At 44.5% G+C, this 27,903-nt stretch overlaps 1 protein-coding gene across 5 annotated transcripts in view; it reads right to left on the reverse strand.

Moving 5' to 3' along the window:
- Positions 1-27,903, reverse strand: part of LOC105358602 (NACHT, LRR and PYD domains-containing protein 12) — a 99,462-nt gene that overhangs the window by 61,407 nt on the left and 10,152 nt on the right. For 4 of the 5 annotated variants that reach the window (XR_013652868.1, XR_013652869.1, XM_023961519.2 and 1 more), the window contains exons 2-6: positions 13,681-13,811; positions 13,476-13,598; positions 2,417-2,536; positions 1,926-1,981; positions 47-1,838 (exon numbers count right to left, since the gene is read on the reverse strand). Coding sequence is in view for 3 of the 5 variants with exons in the window: in XM_023961519.2 (XP_023817287.2) it covers positions 47-1,838; positions 1,926-1,981; positions 2,417-2,536; positions 13,476-13,598; positions 13,681-13,811 (2,222 nt within the window). In the remaining 2 variants the exon portion in view is untranslated. The remainder of the gene's footprint in view (positions 1-46; positions 1,839-1,925; positions 1,982-2,416; positions 2,537-13,475; positions 13,599-13,680; positions 13,812-27,903) is intronic. The other variant, XM_078939857.1, reaches the window with a different exon arrangement.

A 27,903-nucleotide genomic window follows, 5' to 3' on the forward strand; every position in this document is an offset into this window, starting at 1 on the left:
TCTGAACACTGATCTGATTTATCAACACAATCACTTCTGGACTCACCTGAACTTTCTGCAGTTCCTAACAGCTGGGATCAGTCTCCGTTTACCCTCATCTGATGTGTTGAACTGGTCCAGGTCCAGCTCATCCAGAACCTCCTCTGACATCAGCAGAGTGTAGGCCAGAGCTGAGCAGTAGATCTCTGAGAGTTTCTTCTTTGATTTGTTCTCTGACTTCAGGAACTCTTGGATCTCCTGATGAACTGAGAGGTCCTTCATCTCTATCAGACAGTGATAGATGTTGATGCTTCTGTCAGAAGAGACTCCTCCACTTTTGATCTCCTTCAGGTTGTTGATGGCTCTCTGAATGGTTTCTGGATTCTTCTCTGTCTGACCCAGCAGGCCTCCTAAGAGTCTCTGGTTGGACTCCACAGAGAGACCATGAAGGAAGCGAACCAGCAGGTCCAGGTGTCCAGTTTGACTCTGCAGGGATTTCTCCATGACTCTACTCAGAAACTCATTCAGGGACCGGTTCTCCCTGTTGTCCTCCAGGAAGTCCTCAATAACCTCTACCTTCCTGTTGGAGTAACAGTGGAACATGTAGACTGCAGCCAGAAACTCCTGAACGCTCAGATGAACAAAGCTGTAGACCGGTTTCTGGAAGATCCCACACTCTCTTCTGAAGATCTCAGTACAAACTCCAGAGTACACTGAGGCCTCTGTGACATCCAGACCACACTGCTGCAGGTCTTCTTGGTAGAACATAATGTTTCCTTTCTCCAGATGTTCAAATGCCAGCCTCCCCAGCTTCAGAAGAACTTCCCTGTCAGTCTCTGTCAGCTCTTGTGGACTTGTCTGATGTTCCTGCTGGTACTTGTTCTTCTTCCTCTTTGTCTGGACCATCAGGAAGTGGGAGTACATGTCAGTCAGGGTGGTGGGCAGCTTTCTTCTCTTCTTTGTGGTCAGCAGGTTCTCCAGAACCACAGCAGTGATCCAGCAGAAGACTGGAACTTCACACATGATGTAGAGGGACATGGAGCCCTTGATGTGGGAGATGATTCTGCTGGACAGCTCTCCATCTGGGAACCTCCTCCTGAAGTACTCCTCCATCTGAGCATCATTGAACCCTCGGACTTCTGTCAGTCTGTCCACACATGAAGGAGGGATCTGATTGGCTGCTGCAGGTCTGGAAGTGATCCAGACCAGAGCTGAGGGCAGCAGACGTCCCTGGATGAGGTTAGTGAGCAGCACGTTGACTGAGGACTTGTGTGTGACATCAGACACCAGCGGACTGTTGTAGAAGTCCAGAGAAAGTCTGCTTTCATCCAGACCATCAAAGATGAAGAGAAGTTTGCAGACAGACAGCTGTTCTGCTGGGATCTTCTGGAGTGTTGGATGGAACAGCTGGATCAGAGTGAGAAGACTGTGCTGCTCATCTCTGATCAAGTTCATCTCCCTGAAGGACAGAGGAACCACAGCACTGATGTCTTGGTTCTCCAAGCCCTCGGCCCAGTCCAGAGTGAACTTCTGCACTGAGAAGCTTTTTCCAGCTCCAGCAACTCCGCTGGTCAGAACCACTCTGATGGATCTGTGTTGGTCAGGGAGGACTTTGAAGATGTCTGGGTTCTTGATTGCAGTGTCATGGAGCTGGTTGGTCTTGGTGGTGGTCTCCAGCTGCATCACCTCATGTTGGGTGTGAGCCTCTGGTCTCAGTCCCTCTGTGATGTAGAGCTCAGTGTAGACCCTGTTGAGGAGCGTTTCTCTTCCTGCTTCTTCAGTTCCTTCAGCCACATGTTGACTTCTGCTCCTCAGACTGATCTGATGTTCTCCAAACATCTCCTGCAGACCAACATCTGCTGACAGAGCAGAGAAGAAAGCTCCTTCATGAGTGTTCCACATGTTTCCAGAAGAATCCATCAGCAGATGATCAGGCTCTGACTCACCAGCTCTGGCTCTTTCTGCAGACTGGGGTCCGCTCCTCTTCTTCTCTCTGTGGACACTAAGGAGAAACGTTAGTGAACAACAATCAAAGCAGTCAGTGGGAAGTTCCAGACTGACTCTGATCATGGAGCAGATCCTCTCTGATCTTCAGACTCAGATATTGGGATCCAGACTGTGCTGAATGTGAGCAAATGTGTTTCCAGGTGAAACCAGAGCAGATCTAGTCCATCTGAAGGTCTAAATGATGCCTTAGCTGTGTTTGGAGCTCATGTCTGGACTGAGCTCAGAGAAAAGTTCAGCTGTTTGCTTCATCCTCACAGACTGAGCTTTGTGTCCTCCAGAGTTGTCCAACTCTTTTCTTTCCTCTCAGACCTAAAACGCTCACAGCAGATGGTTGACCTTCCTGGATGGATCAGCTGATGTTCTTGATGAGAACATTGTTGTTCCTGCTGAGAGCTGAACTCTGCTTTGTTCACTAGAAACTGCTTCTTACTGTGAGTCTGAAGGTCCTGGTTCAGTTCTGAAGTATGGAGGACCACCTTTGGACCGGTCACTCTTCATGGATCCACAGCTGGAGGCTGCAGACTGGACTCTCTGTGTGACCTGTTGACCTCTGCAAACACCAAAGCATCAGAGTGTTGGAGGATCTGCTTCTTCATGAACAGCTGATGGACTTTGACATGAACACAGACTGAGCTGTTTAGTCTGGAATAACATGACATGTTTGGATCAACAGTTTCCAGCTTTCAGCATTTTCTGTCAGTCAATCCAGACTTTTTTCTAGAAAAGCTGATTCCAATTCTCCATGTAGAAATGGAGAAATTCTGAGAGCAGAAAGTCAAACTAGAACAATGTGATGTTTAGAAAGCCATGAAAATCTGAATCCTAGGAGTCTGCAGTGATTCTTCTCATTAGACTGGAGCTGCTGTCAGAGTCAGCAGTCAACATGTTTTCTTCTCCAACATCTCTGCTCTCAGAGATACGGTGCCTGTGAACTGACATGGGTAAAATAATAAAGATCTCGTTCCTACACAATAATTAAGTTTTGAGAGCAAAATACTTATTCACGTCAGAAGTGGGTTCCGGGTTGCAGCACAGTCGCGTGTGGCTCACGGTAGCGATACAACTTAAGTGACTTAAGAGTTGATTTTATCTTTAAAAAAAGGGGGGGGGGGGGGGGCTGACCATGTCTCTAAAAAAAACAAGCAACAGGTGACTATGATATTAAAAGATTCTTGATTAAATCCAAGCTACGTTGTATCATTTCATGGAGCAAATGAACGCTAAGCTAACTCCTCCTAGTTCCGAAGTCTCTGAGCTCAAAACGAGCAAAGAGATAACCGGGTCGACATTCTAGAGAAAAGACTGAATGATGTGGAACAACAAGTAAGGATGAATAATGTCATTCTCACCAGATTACAGATCAAACCTCGGGCAAAGCTAAATGCAGCCAGAGTTAGCATTGCTAATGCTAATAGCGCTAGCATTGCTAGCAGTTCTTCTGAATCTGGGAGCAATGGAGAGTCTCAGGAACACCAAGTGGAATCATTTCTCACGTCTAAAGGGATTTCTCTGGATCTAAATACCATCGAGACCTGCCACCAGCTCCCCAGGAGAAAGGAGACGGATAAACCAGCGATGCTCATCAGGTTTGTAAATCAAAAACACAAGTTAGCTCTGGTGAATCAAAAGAGGAATCTGAAAGGATTTATTAACATCTAAAGTCAGACCATTGTCTTCTAAATCCATATTACTAAACTGCTTATAAGCTTTACAAATGGATTAATTAACTTTTTTAAAAGTTTGTTAATTGTTTTGCAGCACCTCATCTAAAGTGAGGACGGTTTTTAGCACAAACAACCACAAACCATAAAGCTTGTAAAAATAACTTTATAACATTTAAACAGACTAAACATACACAAATCGTTCTGTAAAAGATATATAATAATTTAATTCAGACAAATAAAAAAAATTAAAAACATAGATAGGTGTTGGATGACTCTAGCATCAAAGCTAATAAGGATAAAGTATTAGCATCTATCCTGAGTGAAACATTCATTGCAAATCCCATCACCAGGAGACAGTACTCTGCATTCAATGCCAACTGCATTCAATCACTGTTGCCTTGCTTCAAAGTCCACAAGAAAGTTGCACAAGCTAGTAATTTTTGAAGACCGAAGACAATAAACCTACAGGAGCCATGCTAAAGCTAACACGCCAACCTGCCCATCTTTGATTCTGAAAGGAATCAAAGATGGGGGACGAGTGGAAGACTGCGTTTAACACTCCATTAGGACTTTTCGAGTATCTAGTCATGCCCTTTGGCCTCACGAACGCCCCCGCAGTCTTCCAACGACTGGTTAACGACGTCCTCCGCGACTTCCTCAACCGTTTTGTTTTTGTTTATCTGGACGATATTCTGATCTACTCTCCCAACTTGTCTCAACACACTCACCACGTACGACTTGTCCTCGAACGTTTGCTAGCTAATCAGCTTTTCGTGAAAGCAGAGAAGTGTGAGTTCCACGCCTCCACAGTCTCGTTCCTCGGGTATATCTTTGAAGCCGGCAATATCAAACATGATCCAGCAAAGATCGAAGCCGTCGCTAATTGGGAACCCCCTGAAAGTCGGAAGAAACTGCAACAATTTTTAGGGTTTGCTAATTTCTACCAGAGGTTTATTCGTAATTACAGTTCCATAGCTTCCCCCCTCACACAGCTCACCTCCACCAAGAGACCCTTTGTCTGGACCCCAGAGGCTCAGTCTGCTTTCGATAGACTCAAGGAACTCTTTATCTCAGCGCACATCCTCATCCAACCTGACCCCCTCTAGCCAATTCGTTGTTGAGGTGGACGCCTCGGACACAGGCGTAGGGGCCGTCCTTTCTCAACGGGAGAAGACCTCCGGCAAGTTGAAGCCTTGCGCCTTTTTTGTCCCGAAAGCTATCACCCGCCGAGAGAAATTACGACGTGGGTAACCGAGAACTCTTGGCCATAAAACTAGCCCTAGAAGAGTGGCGTCATTGGCTGGAGGGAGCGCACCACCCGTTTATCGTCTGGACGGACCACAAAAACCTGGCCTACTTAAGATCCGCCAAAAGGTTAAATTCTCGACAAGCCCGTTGGTGTCTCTTCTTTGACAGATTCAACTTCTCCATAACTTACAGACCCGGTAGCCGCAACATCAAGCCGGATGCACTCTCTCGACGTTACAGTTCCGGTGAGGATACCGTACAATCCACCATCCTACCATCCACCTGCATCCTAGGCAACCTCACCTGGGATGTCGAGTCCAGAGTTTTACAGGCGCAAAGTGAGGAGCCTAATCACCCTATTGCATCTCCTAACACTCTCTATGTTCCTACGTCCCTCCGCTCGGAAGTCCTCTCCTGGGGTCACGCCTCCCGTATAGCCTGCCACGCCGGAGTCCGCAGAACATTGAACCTCCTGAAACGTCGGTTTTTCTGGCCCTCCACGGAGAAGGATGTCAGAGAATACGTTGCCGCCTGCACAGTCTGTGCCCGTTCTAAGACTGGCAACTCACCTCCGGCTGGTTTTCTTCAACCCCTTCCGGTGCCGGGACGTCCCTGGTCTCACATAGCAATGGACATCGTTACTGGCCTGCCTCCCTCACAGGGTAACACTGTCATTCTCACTGTTGTGGACCGTTTCTCCAAGGCTGCCTATTTCATCCCTCTCACTCAGCTGCCCACAGCTACGGAGTTGGCTGAGATACTGGTCCAAAACGTATTCAGGCATCATGGCATGCCTACGGACATTGTTTCGGACCGTGGACCCCAGTTCATCTCGCAGGTGTGGAGGGCCTTCTGCTCTGCGTTAGGGGCCACGGTCAGCCTAACGTCTGGCTACCATCCGCAATCCAACGGTCAGACTGAAAGGGTTAACCCGTACAGGAGAGTCCCCTTTGGATGACGAAACAGGCTCCGTGGCCCGTGGACGTCACAGGGCAGACACGGAAGTGCAAGGAGGAGGGGCAACTGAGAGCAGAACTCAACAGAGCGCAGATGTAAATAGGTCTCTTTACCCCCAGTTAGTAAAGGATCCCCCACCTAATGATGGGGAATCCTCTCAAACAGGAATGTTGACTATATCACAGACAGGGCAGAAATTACAGTGGTCAAAAACGATGGGAGAGGGACTTTCTCCTCTCCCCTCTGCACCTGAAGAAACATCAGCAATGACAGAATCATTTCCAATGATCCAGGTTGCAAACCCCCAGGCAGGAGATGATCAACCCCCTACTATTTTAGTATATAGGACATGGACAACGGAAGATGTTAAGAAAGCTATAGAAGGTGTGATTTTTTACAAAGCAGATGTGAATCAGTTTGTGCAGGACATGGAAAGTTTGAGACAATCATACCATACCATCTGAATGGTCAGGAAGTGCAGCAGGTGTAGACGGCCGCTTTGGGGCCGGATTGGCATTATGTGCAGGGAGATTGGAATCCTAAGGATGGCAACGCCCCAGTGATTCAAGGTTCAGACCTACTGGAGCAACCAGTTCAAGGTTTGAGAAACAGAGTAGAGGCGCGTTTTATACGCAGAGCTAACTACACAGAGATTGGTAGAATAAAACAAAAAGATGAGGAAAGCTTTGATGATTACAGACTTTGTATACCTACTTTTCAAATTCACTATGGTTTAGAGGATGATGCACGAGCAGATGGGCCCTATCAGCAGCAACTCAAAAAGGCTCTACATGCTGGATCAAAAGATGCAATGAGAAGCTGGGTACAAAAACATTACATTGATTTATCCATGGGAACATTAGAGCAGTATGTGAATCCCGCTATACATGCTGAAAAGCTAGTGAAGGAAAAGAGAAACAAAAAAACTGGGAGCATTCTTTGAGGGAGGAACAGAAGAAGTGTTTTTTCATGGTGGAGGCAGCCGAAGCAGGGGAGGTTTTAGAGGACGTAACAGAAGAGGTTTCAGAGGTAGATGAGGACATCAGAGAGGGGCTTATGGTTACCCCTTTCCAGGGTGTTGGACCTGTGGAAAGGAAGGACACATAGCTCGGGATTGCCCCGAAAAAAAAAGAACAAGCAAGACTCGGCCAGGGGACAGAGGACCTTGCATTTTCTGATACAAAACTTCCTGAAAGGCAGAATGATGAGTCAGATGGAGATGATGAGGAGTTGATAAACTTCCAGGATTTATTGGCTTATGCAGATGTTAAACCAGAAGTTAAATTAAGGATGAATGGAAAAGAAATGACTTTTTTGTGTGACGCTGGTGCATGTAGGACAGCTATCAAAGAACCAATTCCAGGAGCAAAGCCTGCAGCCACGAGAGTTTCAGTGAAAGCAGTGAAACTGTGAACATTTCTCAGTCAGTTTGTGCGACTAACAGATCCTTGTGGAACCAGTTGTGAGTTATCAGTCCTCATGTTTCCAGAATGTCCAGTCAATCTTCTAGGAAGAGATGCACTGTGGTTGTTAAACATTGCACTCGTCCCCACTTCTCAAGGGAACATTGAAGCTAAACATAAAAATGAGATGAAAGAAGGCGGACTCTCTGTGGTAATAGGGGGAGGCTCCTCCTATTACTATTACACCTTGGATGTTGCAAACAACCCTCCAATAAACACAGGACTTGCTCTTTTAGCAGAAGCAAAAAAACATGTCATAGATGTAAGAGATTAAATGTCTCCGGATGACCTTGTGGTACAAAAGATTACCTGCTCCAGAAGATGAGTATGAGCAGCAGCTGGCAAGAGCTACTCCAACTAAAATCACTTTAACGTATTTGTATGCAGATGAACAAAGTAGTGCAGCTGTAGCTGCAAAAATGGGAGAAAACATGTTGTAATTCTAATCACATGTGGCACCCCTACACGTCTCCGTGCTGAAAGGGCACAATCAGCAGTGGCAGGATCTGGGAGTTATGGTTAGGATGGGAGAAAATGCTGATGAACTGGATTCCTACACTATCACGTCCCTACTATCAAGTCCCTCAACTGGACTGACTCAAGCGGCTTTGTTTTGGACGACCTCTGTTAAAATGGGTGTGCATTTGCAAGAAAAACCAAAGGACTGGGCCAAATGATTATTAGTGTTAACTGAGGAGGAGGAAGATCTGTTAAAAGATCTCCCTGAAACCCTGTGGTCTAAAGGACCCACAGCTGTAGGGTTAATTACCAGTTCAGATTAGACCAAAAACAGAATATAGAAAATGTGTTCGACAATACCCTTTAAAACCAGATGCACAAGAAGGAAGTAAACCAGTAATTAAAGATTTAATAGCTGCAGGAGTAATTGTCAAGTGCAATAACTCACCTTGTAACACACACAGCTCACACAGCAGGATGAGATAATGTCTAAAGGAAATTTAGAGACATTTTGCTGATAAAATGGCAAAGGAAGCAGCAACAAAATCTATCCAAATGTTCGCACTAGAAATCAACGCAAATGAAAAAATTAACAATTAAATACTTGTGAAATGCAACAACGGCGTTTACAATCTGAAAATACTAAGGAAAAAACATAATGCTAAAACCCTAAATGATAAACAGTATATGTATGACCAGACAACAGACCTAATTTACCCAAAAATCTTTATAAATGGGCAGCTATATTGACCCATGGGGTAACCCATGTGTCGACGGAAGGACTGATGGGGCAGGTAAACAAACATTACACGACCTATGGATTTAATTCTTATTCAAAAATGTTTTGTAGAGCATGTCTCATCTGTGCCAAGCACAATACTCAGGGAAACCTTAGACCAAAACGAAGGAGGTTTCCAACTCCCCAGTATCCGTTTCAGGTTATACATATGGACTTTAAAGAATTAAACAAAAGTGAAGGGAAAAAATTCTGTCTGGTCATAATAGATGCATTCTTGAATTAAATTGTTCCTAACAAAACATACTGAGTCAATAACAGTAGCTAAAGCATTATGCAAAGATATAGTTCCTCGGTATGGTATACCTGAAAAATCCTATAGTGACAATGGGTCTCATTTTGTTAATCAAATCATAAAAAGGATAGGAACTATATTTCACATTGACTTAAAGAATCACTGTGCCTACCACCCTCAGAGTGCTGGGTTAGTAGAAAGAATGAATGGTATAATTAAGAATAAGCTAAAGAAATTATGAAACTGGAAGGCCATGGACTCAGTGCCTAGATTTAGTAAAACTGTACATAATCATTACCAGTAATCTAGCCACAGGGGTTGCAAGCCAGTTACTTCTGTGCCGGTCCCAAGCCCGGATAAATAGAGAGGGTTGCGTCAGGAAGGGCATCCGGCGTAAAAATTTCCAAAATAACCATGCAAATCATCCACAACACTTTAGACATACCGGATCGGTCGAGGCCCGGGTTAACAACGACCGCCACCGATGCTGTTAACCTACAGGGTGTCGGTGGAAATTTGACTACTGTTGGTCGAAGAAAGAGGGGAGGCAGAAGGGTCCGTGGCCAGAGAGAGAAGGGAAAAGGCAGGAACATAGGTTTGAGAATAGGGACTCTTAACGTTGGCACAATGACAGGGAAAGGCAGAGAGCTGGCAGACATGATGGAGAGAAGGAAGGTAGATGTACTGTGTGTGCAGGAGACAAGGTGGAAGGGCAGCAAGGCACGTAGTATTGGAGGAGGATACAAACTGTTCTATCATGGTGTTGATAGGAAGAGAAACGGGGTAGGTGTGATTCTGAAGGGGGAGTTTGTAAACAGTGTTCTAGAGGTGAAAAGAGTCTCAGACAGGATGATGAGCCTAAAGTTAGAAATTGAAGGGGTGATGGTGAATGTAGTCAGTGGGTATGCGCCACAGGTTGGCTGTGAGTTAGAAGTGAAGGAGAGATTCTGGAGTGAGTTGGATGAGGTCATAGAGAGTTTTCCCAGAGGAGAGAGAGTTGTTATTGGAGCAGACTTTAATGGGCATGTTGGTGAGGGCAACAGAGGTGATGAGGAGGTGATGGGCAGGTTTGGTGTGAAGGAAAGGAATCTGGAGGGACAGATGGTGGTGGACTTTGCGAAGAGGATGGAAATGGCTGTAGTCAACACTTACTTCCAGAAGAGAGAGGAACATAGAGTGACATACAGAAGTGGAGGTAGGAGTACTCAGGTGGACTACATCCTATGTAGACGAGGTCATTTGAGAGAGGTTAATGACTGCAAAGTGGTGGTAGGAGAGAGTGTAGCCAGACAGCACCGCATGGTGGTGTGTAAGATGACTCTGGAGGTCAGGAAGAAGAAGAGAGGGAAAACAGAAAAGAAGACCAAGTGGTGGAAGCTACAGAATGAAGAAACTTGTGAGGAATTTAGGCAGAAGTTGAGACAGGTCCTGGGTGGTCAGGATGAGCTTCCAGATGACTGGGAAACTACAGCAGAGATTATCAGGGAAACAGGTAGGAAGGTGCTAGGTGTGTCATCTGGAAAGAGGAAAGACGGTAAAGAGACTTGGTGGTGGAATGAGGAAGTACAGGACTGCGTCCAGAGGAAGAGGTTGGCTAAAAGGAAGTGGGATGTAGAAAGGACTGAGGAAGGTAGACAGGAGTACAAGGAAGCGCAGCGTAGAGTGAAAAGAGAGGTGGCAAAGGCCAAACAGAAAGCTTACGATGAGCTATATGACAGGTTAGACACAAAGGAAGGAGAGAAGGACTTGTACAGACTAGCCAGACAGAGAGACAGAGATGGGAAGGACGTGCAACAGGTAAGGGTGATTAAGGACAGAGATGGAAAGGTGCTAACAACCCAGGAGAGTGTACAGAAAAGATGGAAGGAGTATTTTGAGGAGCTGATGAACGAGGAAAATGTCAGGGAAAGAAGGGAGGAAGATGTGGTTGTTGTGGAGCAGGAAGTAGCAGAGATCGGAAAGGATGAGGTTAGGAAGGCTCTGAAAAGGATGAAGAGCGGAAAGGCCGTTGGTCCTGATGACGTACCTGTGGAGGTATGGAAGTGCCTAGGAGAGACAGCAGTGGAATTTCTAACAAGGTTGTTCAACAGGATTTTAGAGAGTGAGAAGATGCCTGAGGAATGGAGGAGAAGCGTTCTGGTTCCGATCTTTAAGAACAAGGGTGACACGCAGAACTGCAGCAACTATAGAGGAATAAAGTTGATGAGCCACACAATGAAGCTGTGGGAAAGAGTAGTGGAAGCCAGGCTTAGGAAGAAAGTGGAGATTTGTGAGCAGCAGTATGGTTTCATGCCCCGTAAGAGCACCACTGATGCCATTTTTGCTTTGAGAATGTTGATGGAAAAGTACAGAGAAGGTCAGAAGGAGCTGCATTGTGTGTTCGTAGATTTAGAGAAGGCGTATGACAGGGTGCCGAGGGAGGAGCTGTGGTACTGTATGAGGTCGTCTGGAGTGGCAGAGAAGTATGTCAGAGTAGTTCAGGACATGTATGAGAGAAGTATGACGGTGGTGAGATGTGCTGTAGGTCAGACAGAGGAGTTCAAGGTGGAGGTGGGACTACACCAAGGATCAGCTTTGAGTCCTTTTTTGTTTGCTATGCTGATGGACAGGCTGACAGACGAGGTAAGACAGGAATCTCCCTGGACAATGATGTTTGCGGATGACATTGTAATTTGCAGTGAGAGTAGAGAGCAGGTGGAGGAACAGCTAGAGAGGTGGAGGTTTGCTCTGGAAAGAAGAGGCATGAAGGTCAGTCGTAGTAAGACAGAATGCATGTGTCTGAACGAGAGGGATCAAGGTAGAAGCGTTAGGTTACAGGGGGCTGAGGTGAAGAAGGTGCAGGAGTTTAAGTACTTGGGGTCAACAGTTCAGTGTGATGGGGAGTGTGGAAAAGAGGTGAAGAGGCGAGTGCAGGCAGGTTGGAGCGGGTGGAGGAAAGTGTCAGGAGTGTTGTGTGACAGAAAAGTGTCAGCAAGACTCAAAGGAAAGGTGTACAAGACAGTGGTGAGACCAGCTCTGCTCTATGGGTTAGAGACGGTAGCAGTGAGACAGAGACAAGAGGCTGAGATGGAGGTAGCAGAGATGAAGATGTTGAGGTTCTCCTTAGGAGTGACCAGGTTAGACAGGATAAGGAACGAGTACATCAGAGGGACGGCTCATGTTGCCTGTGTTAGCGACAAAGTCAGAGAAGCCAGACTGAGATGGTTTGGACATGTTCAGAGGAGGGACAGTGGATTTATTGGTAGAAGGATGTTGGACATGGAGCTGCCTGGCAGGAGGGCAAGAGGACGGCCAAAGAGGAGATACATGGATGTCTTAACAGAGGACATGAGGTGGCTAATGTTAGGGTAGAAGATGTCCATGATAGAGTGAGGTGGAAAAGGATGATTCGCTGTGGCGACCCCTGATGGGAAAAGCCGAAAGAGAAAGAAGAAGTACATAATCATTACCAGTACAAAAGGCCACACCCTATGAGACACCTTATGAGTCCAACACCTTATGAGAGCCTTTTGGAAGACCTTACAGGTTACCACAGTTTAAAAACCGATGGGAGACTAATGAAGAAGAAGAAGCAAACCTGGCTGTTTACATGAGGACATTTTTAGAAAAACAAAAAGAAAACTTGACTAATGAAGAACCTCTTGGCTCTCAGTAGGAAAACCAGCTGGTGGAACCAGGTGATTGGGCGCTAATAAGAAGCATAAAAAAACACTAGTATTCACCCAGGTGGGAGGGGCCATACCAGGCACTTCTGATCACTCCTACTTGCTGAAAGGTCCACCTGGATTCAACTGACACACTCTAAAAAGGTAAAAAGCTCAGCGCATATGTAAATTAGGAATACCCAACAAACTTAATAAAAGAGGAGGCAACAGAATATGCGCCAGAGCAGAGAGAGATTGTTGCTGGGTATCATATCTGTCTGTTCTCCTCGTAAAAAGGTACCTTTGCTCTGTTGTCTTTCTTTTCTTATTTAATTATTTTGATGTTAAAGGTTGTTTTAACCCAACACCAGTAGACGGACAGCCAGGTGCGGTATGGGATATTTTAGTTTAGGGTCGAATAGGAATAATAATATTCACGACTTGTCTTCTATTAACATACTTGTTAGCAGCATTTTACATCCGAAGGCTACATGCTACGTATCCCATAATGCATCACACATACATCACACATACATCACACACATCACATACATCACCAGACATGGAGACCTGATTACAGATGCTTTTGTGCTTTTTAAAATAAATAAATTTGATCTCTAAACATCATCCGTGTCTTCCATGTGTTGTAATGAGACACACACAGACAGAAATGTGACGGTATCTGCTGTAAATCCAAATATCTGTGTTTATGTGTGTCTTATAACGTAAATAATTATTTCATTCGCACAAATTGATTAATGCGTGGGAGCTGAATATTATTTTGTGGGAACAAGATATTAATTCGGTGGGAACGGGATATTTATTATTTATCCATGTCAGGTCACGGGTTCCGTACAGAGACTCTCAGAAGACTCGACTGAAAAGATCTCATCACACACATGATGCTCCAAGTGAGTCTGATCAGAGAGATCCAGAACTGAACCAGACCTCAAGTCCTTCATCTGAAAACTGTTGATCATCTGAACTAGAATCCAGCCTCCAAAAACTCTGACAAACACTCACTGGTCCACTGCTGGATGGATGTTCTTGAAGTCTGGAGTCCAACCCTTTGACTTGTCACTCCTGTTGGACCCCCAGCTGGATCCAGATCCAGATCCAGATCCAAGTCCAGGTCCAGGTTGGTTCCTGTGTAGAATGAAGGTTGCTGGTTTGAGTCCTGAGCTCTGACATGGAGAAGATCATGGACAGTTGGAGATGTTCATCTCACCTCTGAGCTTTGCTCTGGTTGTCATGGTTACCATCTCTCCTTTTAGAGGGAGGGGCTCCCTCCTGTGGCTCCTCCCTCTGATCCATGCTGCTGGATTCACTGGACCCCATCAGCTCACCTTTCACCTTCACCTGCAGGGGAAACCCTCATCATCATCATCATCATCATCATCAGTTCATCAGGATGAAGTTTCTGCTTTGGAGCTTCATTTTCAATCCTCTACAGCTTCATCAAATCTTTATTTGCTGCAGCAGAAAAGTGTTTCTTCTGTCAGAAGATGATTCAAATGTTCTGAGAAGTTCTGTCTGCAGCAGGATCAGGATTCTGTGGATCTGAACCAATTTCTCTTTTCTGCTGTTTTTCTGGGACTAAAACTAAATATCTGAATGAGCTCAGAGTTTCCTCACTGACATTTGACCTTTGACCTGTTTTCCTTTATGTCCAGAATCCAGTCAAGCTGCTCTGAAGAAAATCCATGAAAGGAGTTAAAATATAAACGTATTGAAGCATAATTGAAATAACATCAGAGCAAAAGCAGCAGAAAAAGATCAAAGCTGTCCAGATTTTCTTCCTCACATGAGACCCTCTCATTTCATCTGATGAAGATCAAACATTTCCTCCACTCTGACATTAAGTTGCACTTCTTTGCTCCAAAATGTGTTTTCATGGCAACAGGAGGTCGTCAGCTGGTCCCCCCCCCCACTTCAGTTGGAGCAGAACAGAGCTGCTCAGAGGTCAAAGGTCAGCTGCTGCACCTTTCTGACTGCAGTCCTTCACCTGCTGACACGCACACAGGACACCTGAGCAGCAGCTCCGCCCCCCAGCAGAGTCTGTGTGGGAGCTTCCCTCTGCCCACGCTCACATGAGGAGAACCCTCAGCTGATCCTCTTCCTCTCTGCTGCACCTTGTTATGGGGTTGAGTGTGACGGGATTGAAAATTTTGATCAAAATAGCCGCTGTTTCATCTAAAATCATTTCTAAACTGTACTACAGCCTCATTTCATGTCAGAAAAACACAACTTTATATGTTAAAGAAAAGTGGGAAAAGGAAATGTCCATCACTATGTCAGAGAAAGAATGGTATTCAATATGTGTATTAACTCAGTCTTCTACCACATCACTGAAATGGAGGGAATTTAACTGGCCCCGAGCCGGGCCTGCCGTTCTCCCGGCTCGGGGCTCTGGTAGCCCGGAGGGGGGGGGGGGGTGCACTCTGTCGGCAACTACGCAGGGGTTCCTGGGCGGGTGCCTTCTGGGCGCAGGGTAGGCAGTGCGGCTGACCGGGAACGGCGGCCGGGTGCTGTGCTGGGTGGTTGGTCGCCGTGGCGGGGGCTGGGGTGGGGGGTGCTTGGGGTTCTGGGGTCGTCTGCCCGTGGCCGGTTTTTCGTCCCTGGCCAGTAGTTGGCGCGTGGCCTGGACTCCCGGGGGTCGACGCTGCATTCACAGCAGGGGTTAAGGCAGGGGTGTCAAACATACGGCCCGCGGGAAGATACGAAGAGTAAAATTTATAAGGATGTTTAAAAAAGGAAGCAAGTTTCTAGTCCATTCCTAGCGACTTGTGATTTTTTTTTAAAATAACCGAAATGTGCAATTCGACACTAGGGGGAGCAAAGGAAAACCAAAACAGGTGAAACAGCATATCTCTGCACGTGCCAAAAGCAAAACTTAATAGCTCTGCGTCTGGGTAGGATGCACTTTGGTTCCCTATGAGCAACACCCTAAAGACCAAAATGTTGTCAAAAAGTGAAGTGGAGTGCTGAGTTTTACATGAAAAATGGACTGAGTTTTTTTTTGCTTGTGTCCATTTGCAATTAAAAAAAAAGAGAAGTATTACCAAAAATTAGCTGGACTGAAAAACAATCGTTTGCATTCACTGCAGCATTGACATCAGTGATGGAGCAGTGACAGCTACCTTTTTGTAAACACGTTGGTGCAAACATCCAAATCCTTTTCAGAGTTGAACTTGTGCCCCAAAAAGCAGTCGATCTTTGCCAACATGAGTCTATCAAGGATTACGATTACAGATACAACATCTCTGAGGAGAGTTGGACGCCAAATGAAGCAATCCAGTCATTTATTGCATTTTCGGTTGCTATTTATGAAAACACCAACATCACAGATATATACAGCTGTGCATATTTATTAGAGATGTTAGAGAGACCATCACAGCTGAGTTCAGCGCTCTAGTTACTGCGCCAGACTATGCTGGAGTGAACTGGTCACGTGATGTCAGTCTGGTCACTGATGGCGCCCCATCAAAGTTCAGGAAAAGGTCAGGTGTTGACTCAAAATTCAGGCATAAACCAGGAAAAGACTGTTGGACATTTCATTGTGTTTTAAACACTTGAATGACAGTAAATGTGTTGCTGCACAGAATTTGAATCCTGATATTGACGGTTAAGTCAAGTTTAAGGAGAGAAGGGGAGGTTAAATTCTTATGTTCACAAATATTAGCAGGTTAAATTTTTTAATTCAATTTTTAATAGTTTGGACATTTACATTTTAGGGCAAGGTGTTTCATTTTTTCTGGAGCGCCTCTTAATTTTTTATTGGGATTGCTTCAATGTCAGATGTCAAATATTCAGTCTATAAAAAATTGAATAGACCAACTTTTTTTGAAGTGAAATTAATTTTATTTGAGATCCATTGGCCCCAAGTGATTAGGCAACTATGTTGGTCAGAGCATTTTTTCCAAATGAGTAAAAAAACTAAAACTAAGATGTTATTTTGCTTTTACGCTACTGGTCCGGCCCACTTGAGATCAGACGGGCTAAATGTGGCCCCGCACCAAAATGAGTTTGACACCCCTGGGTTAAGGGGTTCACTTGGGTGGGTTTATTTTATTATTATTATTATTATTCATTTTTTCTTTTAGTATTTTTATTATTTAATCTATTTTGGGTTCCCTTTTTTTTTTGGGGGGGGGGGGGGTGTGTGTGCTAGTCCTTAGGGAGGTCTGCTCCTCCCCGCTCCTGCCCAAATAAATGTTGCACACAGGCAGATGGGGCTCCAGGAACTGGATGGGTGGATGATGCTGGCGGGGCTCACTGGGGACATCTCTCTCTGGGGTCGCGTTGGTGCCCGCCCTCAATCCCGCTTTTACTTGCATATTAGACACTCTGATTCATCTAGGGCCTTGTGGGGAGGGTCTGGTGGAGGGGGACACGGTGAAACATCCGTGCTCATCTTTCACTGCCCCCCCCCCACAATTTGAACTTCCACTTTAGACACACACACTGCATGCTGGCAGCACACACACAGCAAATACACACCACTCACAGAGGGACCCCGGAGTGGGGGGCTCTGCGGCTTGGCAGCGGTGGGGCCCCCCACACTGGAGACCTATTTTACCTGTAGCACACACACAGCACACCTACACCACCATACATGGGTGGGGTCGGGGAGGGGCGGCCGGTCTTCACCCGCCTGGTCCTCTCAGGGCGGCCAGGCTTGTGGGTATCCTGTCGGCTGCGGTGATGGTCGGGCATACGGCGCTAGGGGTCGGTCGGCTGGGGGGGTTACTGCATGGTACCGGGGTAACCAGAAGATTGTGAGTATGTGTGCGTGAGTGCATGGGTGGGACGGACCTGGGGGCTGGCTCGCTGGGACCCTCTGGGGCGTTCCCTCCCCATCACAGAGAGGGGAGGGCACTGAGAGGGTTGGGGAGGGGGGCTCAGATAATGTGGCAGGGGGGGAGGGGTTGTAGTGTGTAGGGTTATGGGGGGGGGGGGGGCTGTGGGTGCGTGGCGATCTCTGGGTTGCTCAGGTCGCATGCCGGGGCTGGCTTGCGGAGAAGGGGCACCGGTCGGGTGGTGGGCGGCTCAAGGGTTTTGGGGGCCCTGGCTTCGTCCTTGGCCCTTGTCTCGGTGTCCGGCCCGGTGACCCCATGGCTGCCGCCTGGTATGGCTAAGAGCTCCTGTCCTGTGGCCTGGGGGCCCGGACACCAGGTTCGCTTATGTCTCTGGGCGTTGGGGGGGGCCCTGTAGGGGGGCCTTCTCTGCGCTTAGCTGGTTGGGTGGGCAGTCCCCTCCTCCCCCCCTCCTCGGCTGCCTGTGTCCGGATGCTGGGCGGGGCTCCTGGCCTGGGGGTCTCTCCTCCTCTCTCCTGGTCTGGCTGGGTAGGATCTGGTTCCCCTTATGAACACACGGCTCACGTTGGCAGCATGCATGTATCTCCACCCCCACGTGCACGTGCACACTGCCACACTGCTCCCTGTCTGCATTATCCCTCCTCCATACCCCCAGTGTATTGATGGACAGATAGTTTCCGCTCATTTTCGTGTCAGATTCTCACCTTTGATGTAATATTTGTCTTTCCAGCATATCTGGTATAATTGTTACAGCTTAAATTAATAACTTTTTCAAATCAGTGCTTGTATCCCCCACTTTCTCAACTTTCTTCCTTTTACTCTCTTCCACCCCCCCCCCCCCCCCACACACACTTTCCCTGTCCCTCCCCACACATACTAAATGTAACAATTTAGTATGTGTGGGGGCCCTGGCTTCGTCCTTGGCCCTTGTCTCGGTGTCCGGCCCGATAATACAACAAAAAGGGGTTAATACAAATCTGCACTCTGGCTTCTAAAGTTCTATAACCTCTTTTTGTGATAGTAAAACCTGTCCAACACAAAAGGTAACTGCTCCATATCTCCCCATTATCTTCTCATTGACATCATTTCATATAATAGAAAAACCTGCAACTTTTAATGTGGTTTTGTTTTTTAATTTATTCTTAAATTTTCCCCGCCGCAAACAATGTTTTTGTAGTAGGATGGTGATCACAGTAATGATGGTGAAATTGTGAAGTCAATCCAGTGCTGACTGCTCCTGGTAACATTAGCCAGACCACAAACTCTGGTGTGTGTGTGTAAAAGATAGGAACCAGATAATGGTTAATCATGTAATAAAATGGTTACGGTATAACGGGATGGGATTATATAAATTTGCTTCCTTCCACGCCCTTTCAAGCAATATTTATTAATATGTCTAATTATCCCTAAGTTTGATTCATCATTGTATGAATGTATAACTGATGATTATTGTATTGTATTGTTTCCAATTTCTGTGCTATAAATTGATTCTTGAAATTTAAAAAAACTGAAATATTTGTAGCCCCATAACTCAGCATTAACTTAAAGAATAGTAACCTACAGAGTCGTGATGGGGGGATTGGGTTCGTTGAGCTATGGTAGCTCCCAATCGGGTTACCTATTTAAGTCTAAAAAGTTACAGCATCACAGAACTCAAAATAGACAAGTATGCCTTCCTAAAAAATACGACACCAGACAACCATTTGAAACTGAACACTGTCTCAAGTTTAATACAATAAAGATTTGACCCTCAACACGAACAAAAAATATCGGTCAATATATCTTGGTTTTATACTCTTCCTCTTAAATGAAAAAATATAAACACTTGAGAAAAATGTAAATTTCAAAACTTAACTGAACATTCATAAACTGGTTTAAAAAGTTATGACGCCATGAAAAATAACAAACTGGGCCCATATTCACTCACTCATTCACACAGTCAGGCTGTGTCCGAATTCCTACCCTAACCCCTAACTACTGAAACCCTATATAGTGCGGCACTATATAGTTCTCTGAAATTTCAAAGCAATTCGGACACCCATACTCACTACTTTTCCTCTTTTTGGTGTTTTGATATGGCGCTTGACACGAAAACAAAGTGGCGCATTATAGTGCCGCCACCACCTGGTCTGGAGGGGAACTACTACTATTTAACAAAAAAACATAATAAATATGAAAATCTTTACAAATACTATGAATCTGCTGTGTTCTGATCATGGAAAACGTGGCTGATTTATAAATAATAAAATTACAAGCACATTGGTGTTAATTTAATGTATTTGTACAGAACTAAACCCTCAAGTCATTAGTCCATGGCAATATTTATTTTTTATTTTTATGCCACTGAACGATTTACGGGCTCTTGTGAAGAGGCATTTTTTCAGTAGTTTTCTCTTCCACCTTACTGAAAATAGCTATGAATATGAATCTGTCCGTGTTCCTGTTGGCAGTAATTCAACCGTTTTTCGTGAGATCAAACCGAAAACGAGCAGATATGCAGCATCACAGGACAGCAAGGAGGAGGAACAGACGTCTCAGAAGATTTCCTCTGAATGCCCTGGCCAGACATGAACAACCTGTGAGTTAAACTTCAAGTTTTTTTTAGTTAAACTTAAGCATTTGTCACTTATTGTGCTCAAGGTTACACAATCTGCTGGGTAAGACTTTAACATTCTTTTTCAACATTGGATTATGAGTTGTATAGTCTAACTACATGAAACACTTGTGAGTTCAAAGTTTAGTATTTTTTATTCAGAGTCAAACCATATCACTTGTTTAAATCAAAAATACTTTCATTTTTTAAATACTTACACAAGATTTTCCAGCATTTAAAAATACTTCATAAACTAAAATGTAAGACATCAAAATAAATAGAAACATTCAAAAAATGAGATTTAATTTCGTCAATGAAAGAATTAATATTGGATTTAACAGAGTCTTCCACGTCTCTACTGCTTTGCAAACATAAAGGTTTCTGTCCTGGCCCTTTACGCTGACGGTCAGTCCAACACAAGACTGGATTTTCGGTTGACCCGCAGGACCATCGAGCATCTGGTGGAGCAGCTTCGGGTTCCTCACACTCTGGGGGCACAGGAGACTGAGGTCCTGGTATTACTTTTATGGCTGGCGTGTGGCACATCTTACGTTGTGGTAGCCAGGGCCTTTGACATGACACGGTCCACTGTGAGCCGGGTCATCCAGCTTCCCGGTGGGAATGAACTACCGTTAGTCACCCCTGGTTTTTTAGCAGCTCGCTTGGTCTTCCACCTTCCAAAAGGTTGTGGGGAGCATCAATGGCTGCCACATGAGAATAAAGGCCCTAAAAGAAAATGCAGCTTGTTATTTTAACAGGAAGCTTTTTTATTCCATTCAAATGCAGGCTGGATGTGACTCTAATGCCAAATTTAGAGATATTTTTGTTGGGAATCCAGGATCAGTTCATGATTCACGGGTTCTACGTAAAAGCCCAATTTATGTAAATAAAACATTACCCACCTGAAGGATCCTTTTGGGTGATGGTGGGTATCCCTGCATTGCTCATCCCATCATGCTGCTGACACCCTACAGGGAACCCATGAGGAATGTGGTTGAGGCAGTTACAACCAGCACCACTCCAGAACACGCACTGTGGTGGAGAGAGAGCATCTGGCATTATAAAGATGAGGAGGAGAGCAATATTTCTGGGGGCACTGGGAGTAAAACCAACCTTTGCAATGAAAATCATTGCCTGAAGTTTAATTCTGCACAATCTGTGCATCAGCAAAGGAGACTGCTGGGAGCCAGAGCAGGACGACACCAGGAACCAGCAGGACGAGCAAAGTGGCGTCCGTCTGGGAGGACAAATCTCTGCTTTCCTTTCAGCTCCAACTGTGACACACATGACTCTGGAGGAGCACAATTATTGTTAACATGTGTAAAAATAAATGTTAACATATAACACGAAATTGTAAATGTGTACATTTAATATTTATATGAAAATCCTTTTGAGATTGTTAAAAATGGCTCAGATTTAAATAATACATGTAAATTATTCATTTTTGTTCATGCATTTAGTAAACAAATTGGAAAACAACGGCAACATTACATTTTTGAACAATATTTGTAACTTAAGTAAGCTTAACAGACTCTCCTGTCGCTCTTCCTCCCTTCTTGCTCTTTCCTCCTCTCCTCTGGCTCTTTCAACAAAAACCTTTACCCCAATATGACAACGATTAACCGTTTATTAACAGACAAATCTGATGATGATCATCAACAAGTGACTTGACTCCCATCCGACACGAGCTTGCCTGAAAAAAAACAGGCTGTCTTTCTCCATCCACAGATGGATCAAATTTTCCTCATCCTCGTCTCTCCATCCATCCATCCATCTTCCTCTGCTTATCCGGAACCGGGTCGCGGGGGCAGCAGTCTAAGCAGAGATGCCCAGACTTCCCTCACCCCAGCCACTTCCTCCAGCTCCTCTGGGGGAACCCCGAGCCGTTCCCAGGCCAGCCAAGAGATGTAGTCTCTCCAGCGTGTCCTAGGTCTTCCCCGGGGCCTCCGCCCAGTGGGACATGCCCGGAACACCTCTCCAGGGAGGCGTCCAGGAGGCATCCAGGAGACTAGATGCCCGAGCCACCTCAGCTGGCTCCTTTCGATGTGGAGGAGAAGCAGTTCTACTCCGAGCTCCCCGCGGGTGGCCGAGCTTCTTACCCTATTTCTAAGGGAGCGCCCAGCCACCCTACGGAGGTAGCTCATTTCAGCCGCTTGTATTCGGGACCTCGTTCTTTCGGTCATGACCAATAGCTCATGACCAAAGGCAGGGGTTGACATAGCCCAGAAATTTGCACTGGCCCACAGGGCCAGTAGTTTTTGAAACTTACTGGCCCTGCCTGAAAGTTACTGGCCCGACACCGCGCATAGCGGGACCCGCCGCTTCGCAGGTGCTTGCAACTTTAGGGGGGTCTGGGGGCATGCCCCCCCGGAAACTTTTAATATGGTGCAATTTGGTGCATTCTGGTGACATCACTTATTTCTACACTTTTCAATGACTGAAAATAGACCATATCAAACTTAAATCTGCTCTAGTCTGTTTCAGATGTTTTGAAGAGAGCACTGCAGTGTAGTAGGTAACACTAGTTCAGAAGTTTTCATGGTGCTTCTAACGGCAAATATCGCAATAAATCATAAACCTTAAATGTGTTAAAACAATCTAATGGCAGCTTGAACCATTTAACGAATCAAATAAATCCCTTAATGCATTTGACCAATCGGATGGACGCCTTCACATTGTTGACCAATCAGATGGAGCCCTGTTATGTTAGATGTTTGTAACCTATGTCAACGTGGGTCATTTGGAGTATAATTTTTAAACTGGGAATGGTTATTTGGTTATTTTGCTGTTTGTTTATATGGGAGCTGGTTTAGCTCGTGCTGGTTTGCGGCGCCTTCCGTCCAGGAAACCAGGGTTCGACTCCGGGCTGCTCCCTGTTCCCTTCTCTACCTCTGAGCCGGTCCCGAGCCCGGTTTGAGAAGGTTGCGTCAGGAAGGGCATCCGGTGTAAAACATTGCCAAATTTACCATGCAACTTGTTCGCTGTGGCAACCCCTGATGGGAGAAGCCGAAAGTGGAAGAAGAATGCTGTTTGTTTATATACCGCAAATTATATCGTTATCGCAATTTTAATCTCTGATATCGCATATCGCGAGTTTTCCTCATATTGTGCAGGTCTAACTGAGATCATTCAGCTAACTAGAAATACTTACTGCTTACAGTGTTGTAAAGAAAAACAAAATTAAGTAGTTTAACATTCTACTGCATTTGAGTCTGAGATTCAGGTATTTGGAGTTGCCTTTGATTCTTTGACATTCAGCTTAAAGCTTAGTGGATACAGTTTCATCTTCAATGCATTCATTAAATATCTTGCTGTCCATACTACTAATTATACCCACTACTCCATCCAACATATTCCTATCTATTCCTGCCATGTCTTCCACATCTCTGACATGCTTCAGTCTCTCTTCAGTGACGGTGTCGGATTTATAATCAAATGTAATAATAACCCACTGGCTTGTGCCTTCGTTGTTGCTGTTTAACATTGTTTTGTATTGAATTGTTACATTCAATAAAGTTTGAAAAAAAAAGTAGTGAGCGCGTGCCGCGTGGTGCTCGGCAGTGAAAGCCGCGCGCGCGCAGGCGGGAGAGAAGGAGAAGTGATCAAAGGTTTCCCATAGAAACCCTTGAAGTCTGAACACAGGACTAGCAGAAAAACTACATTATGAAGACGAGGTAAATCTACACGTTTTCGCAAAATTTACTTTATTGAAAAAGGTGAAGAATATATAAACCGTTAGATATTTTAGTGGCCCGAGCGGACAAGTGAAAAGTAAAGTCTTGTGGTCCGCACTGCTCGAAAAACAGGACCGGGCCAGCGGACAAATGGCTATGTCGAGCCCTGCCAAAGGTGAGTATTGGAACGAAGATCGACCGGTAAATTGAGAGCTTTGCTTTTTGGCTCAGCTCTCTCTTCACCACAACGGACCGGTACAGCAACCGCATAACTACAGACGCTGCTCCAATCCGCCTGTCAATCTCACGCTCCGGTCTTCCCTCACTCGTGAACAAGACCCCCCAGATATTTAAACTCCTCCACATGGAGCAGGGAGACTCCACCCACCGAGAGATGGCAAGCTACCTTTCTCCGTTCAAGAACCTCGTCTGTCCCTGCATATATGAACACATTTAAAAAGTGTTAATAACTTATGACTACGGTTAGAACTCACTGCTTTTTGATGTAATATCTAGCGTTTGTTTTTAGCCTTCGGCGCTAATTCGCGCTAGCGTTAGCTTTAGCATTACCGAAATTGATGAGCTTCAAAACAATGTAGGTTGTCGATTGAGGAATATAACATATTAAACACATCATCTTACGTATTTACAAATATATTTTACAACATATACTAGATACTTTTTAATATACTTACATGTTTCGGTTGTTTTCCTTGCCCAACCGGCTGCCATTTTCGAATAATTCAAACGCAATGCATTGTGGCTCATACGCAGTGCATTCTGGTCCGAATGCAGTGCATTCTGGTCAATATTCGCCAATTGAGTGAGCATCGATCCACACTGGTTTTTCGTAGATACTTCTGGGAAATTTCTAGTCCACTCGATTTTTGAACTGTAGATTTGGAAGTCACCTTTTCTGTCACGGGAAACCACTCTCAAATCTTCCTCCTGACTTTTTCTGCAGAAAGTTTCTATTTTTTCCCCGTCTTCTTCTTCTTCACCTCCCAGCGTGCTTTCACGTCCAGGATGTTCTTGTTTTCTCTTTCATCCTCTCCTCAGCCAATCAGCTTAGTCCAATCAAAACCAAAGAGCACTCCACAGAACACTCAGAATAAACTTCAGAATAAAAAATAGTTCTGTAAGGTCTAGGTTACATTATCCAAAATAAATCAATAAACAACAATAACCTTGTTATTTACAATCAACCCATTTCATTATAGTTAAATCTGTGTCATCACCCAGACTTACTCAAACATTTCAGTAACTCTTAATACTAATATTGATCATTTATGGGAATTTTTTAATCCTCTTTTTTCTTCTCGGGGCTACATATTTAAGATAGAAAATAATATTTCGGGACATAACATGTTGCTGTTTGAGAGTTTGTTGATTAAAAAAATGTATAAAGAAAATTCAAAGGTTTAAAAAATGTAGAATGTGATGCAACAGAAGAACTTCCGTATGCTTCCCTCTGCGACTCCAGGGTCCAAAAGACTCCACTGCTGTCACTTCCTGGTCTATACACTTTCACGGATCATACAAATAATGGGTGGCATCGTTGTGTGTTACGGGTTGAGGAGTTACTCAGGGAAAAAAATCATTACTATCAAAAGAGCATAAAAAGAACTTTAGATTAATGCAAATATTGACTTTTTATAATAAAATTGATTGGTATTTGTGAAGTGAACTCAGTTAGGTCATAACGGTAATGACAAAATTGGTGGTGTACAGGGGTGCAACAGCCAACCCCATTTCAGGGGTATAAAAACGCCCCCCCCCCCCCCCCACACACACACACACACACAAAGCTATCCCCTCCTAAAGCTATCTAAACATCCCCACAACACTTTTATTGTTCAAATGTATAAATCTCATTACTTCTTATCTGATCATGGATATGACCCAACAGAACATTTTTGTGAGCTATTTAAACCATGTTTTGCCTCAATGATTCCCCAAATTTGTGTGGTGAAGGCCATTCAGAAGAATCCTCTGAAAAATGCCTTGCCCCAGTTCTCTCCTCTGTAGCTCTGTTCTTTTCCCTCTTCATCTTCATTTGAACCTCTCTCCTCGTTCTTCTCTAATGGGACTGACTTGTTATGTATGTCTGCTCTTGCGTCATCTCACTTTTTTCCTATCTTTGATTTTGCTGAGTTAAGTTTCAGTGTGACGTGACAAAGCTGCCATCAAACAACTGCTGATTGGTCCAGATTTTAATCAATGAAACATTGATTGCCACATTTATCTCTTTGGATATAGACGTTTTCATCTTTGTAAATAATTTTAACAATGATTTATACTTTTTTTTTTTTGCATTGATTAATTTTGATTAAGTCAAAAGATTTGTGAATTTAAGGCTAAAATTCTAATGAAACTGTAAAGTTTATCTGGTGACATTCAATCAACAGGTCTGTGTGTGATCTGTGAATCCTGCAGAGCAAATTATTGGGGGAAAGTGTGATTTTCTTTAAGATCTGTTTTTTAAAACAAAACAATAAAAGATTTAAAGCACATATGATTTTATGCTGCACAACTATTAGGGATTAGATCAACAGCAATAATGAGCAAAATAATGATAAATCACAACAGTTGACTCATATTTTAGAACTCGTGAGCATTTGCCCAAAGTAAAAAAAAATAGTCATAAAAAATGCTATTTTCTATTAATATTTCAACATTTATTGTTTAAAATAAAATAGTTCTGATACAAATCTTAAAAAGTGTTACTTCCTGCTGGACGGATTCGGAGCTCTAACGTTTTTTTCTGCTGCAGACATTTCAAACACGTTGGTCTCTACACTGACATGAATAAATACTAAACTCTGTTTGATTTTAGCTGCTTTGCTGCTCCTTCTGCGTTTTACTCAGAGAAATGGGCCAGAATGGTTGTAAACGACAGAATCCCGTTAGAACAGAACCAACGCAAAGTCCAAAATCCATGTCTGCCTCCAAGCACCGTAATATGAGACAGAGACACCTGATTGGTTAGAATCTGGACCAATCAGCCGCTGTTTGATGGCAGCTTGGCACGTCAAACCGAAACTTAACTCAGCAAAGATAGGAAAAAAGTGAGATGGCACACAACGCATGCGAAAACATGTGCTTTGCAAACACAAAAAAAGTTGCTGTCTCTCAACCATTTAGGCAAGGCAAGGCAAGGCAAGGCAAGTTTATTTGTATAGCACAATTCGTACACAAAGTAATTCAAGGTGCTTCACAAAACAGAAAAATGCATTAAAATCACAATACATCATAGAAATAATCAACATAAAATTTACTTTAAAAGAAAAGGAAGAAAAAAAAAGATTTAAAAAGAAAGGAAGGAAAGAAAGGTGCAGATAGGACCTTTCAGTCATATACACGGCTAAACAGAAATGTTTTAAGTCTAGATTTGAACATGAACATAGAAGAGGCCTGTCTTACGCCTTCAGGGAGGCTGTTCCAGATTTTAGCTGCAGAATATTGAAACGCTGATTCCCCTTGTTTAGTTCTGACTCTGGGAATCAACAGGAGGCCGGCCCCTGAGGTCCTCAGAGTACGAGATGGTTCATATGGCACTAACATGTCAGAGATGTACTTTGGTGCGTGGCCATGGAGAGACTTGTACACAAGCAGAGCTGCTTTGAAGTCTATTCTTTGAGGTACAGGGAGCCAGTGCAAAGACCTGAGCACAGGACTAATGTGATCATACTTCCTGGTTTTGGTCAGGACTCGAGCAGCAGCATTCTGGATGTACTGAAGCTGTTTTACAGCTCGTTTGGAGAGGCCGGTGAGCAGGCCGTTACAGTAGTCTAACCTACTGGAGACAAATGCATGGATAAGTATCTCCAGGTCTCGCTTTGAGATTATGTTTTTGATTTTGGCAATGTTTTTCAGATGGTAAAATGCCGCTGATGTTACTGACTTGATATGGCTGTTAAAGTTCAGGTCAGAGTCCATGATTACCCCTAGATTTCTGACTTGATTTGAGGGTTTGAGAGACAGAGAATGAAGGTAGCTGCTGACAATTTCTCTTTGTTTCTGTGGGCCAAAAACAATAACTTCGGTCTTGTCTGAGTTTAGCTGGAGAAAGTTGTTCTGCATCCACGCACTGATCTGTTGGAGGCAGTGGCTGAGTGAATCCACCGGCCCATATTCACCTGTTGTCAGTGACACATAGATCTGAGTATCATCTGCATAGTTGTGATAAGATATGTTATTACTGCGTATTAACTGCCCTAGTGGCAGCATGTAGAGGTTGAACAGAAGGGGTCCCAGGATCGATCCCTGGGGCACACCACAATTCAAGCCCATGTAGTCTGAGACACAACTCCCAATTTCAACAAAATATTTCCTGTCTTCTAGATAAGACTTGAGCCAACTTAAGG

This window comes from Oryzias latipes, chromosome 2 (genome assembly GCF_053564925.1).
Source record: "Oryzias latipes strain Hd-rR chromosome 2, Olatipes_Hd-rR_3.1".
Taxonomy (NCBI): domain Eukaryota; kingdom Metazoa; phylum Chordata; class Actinopteri; order Beloniformes; family Adrianichthyidae; genus Oryzias; species Oryzias latipes.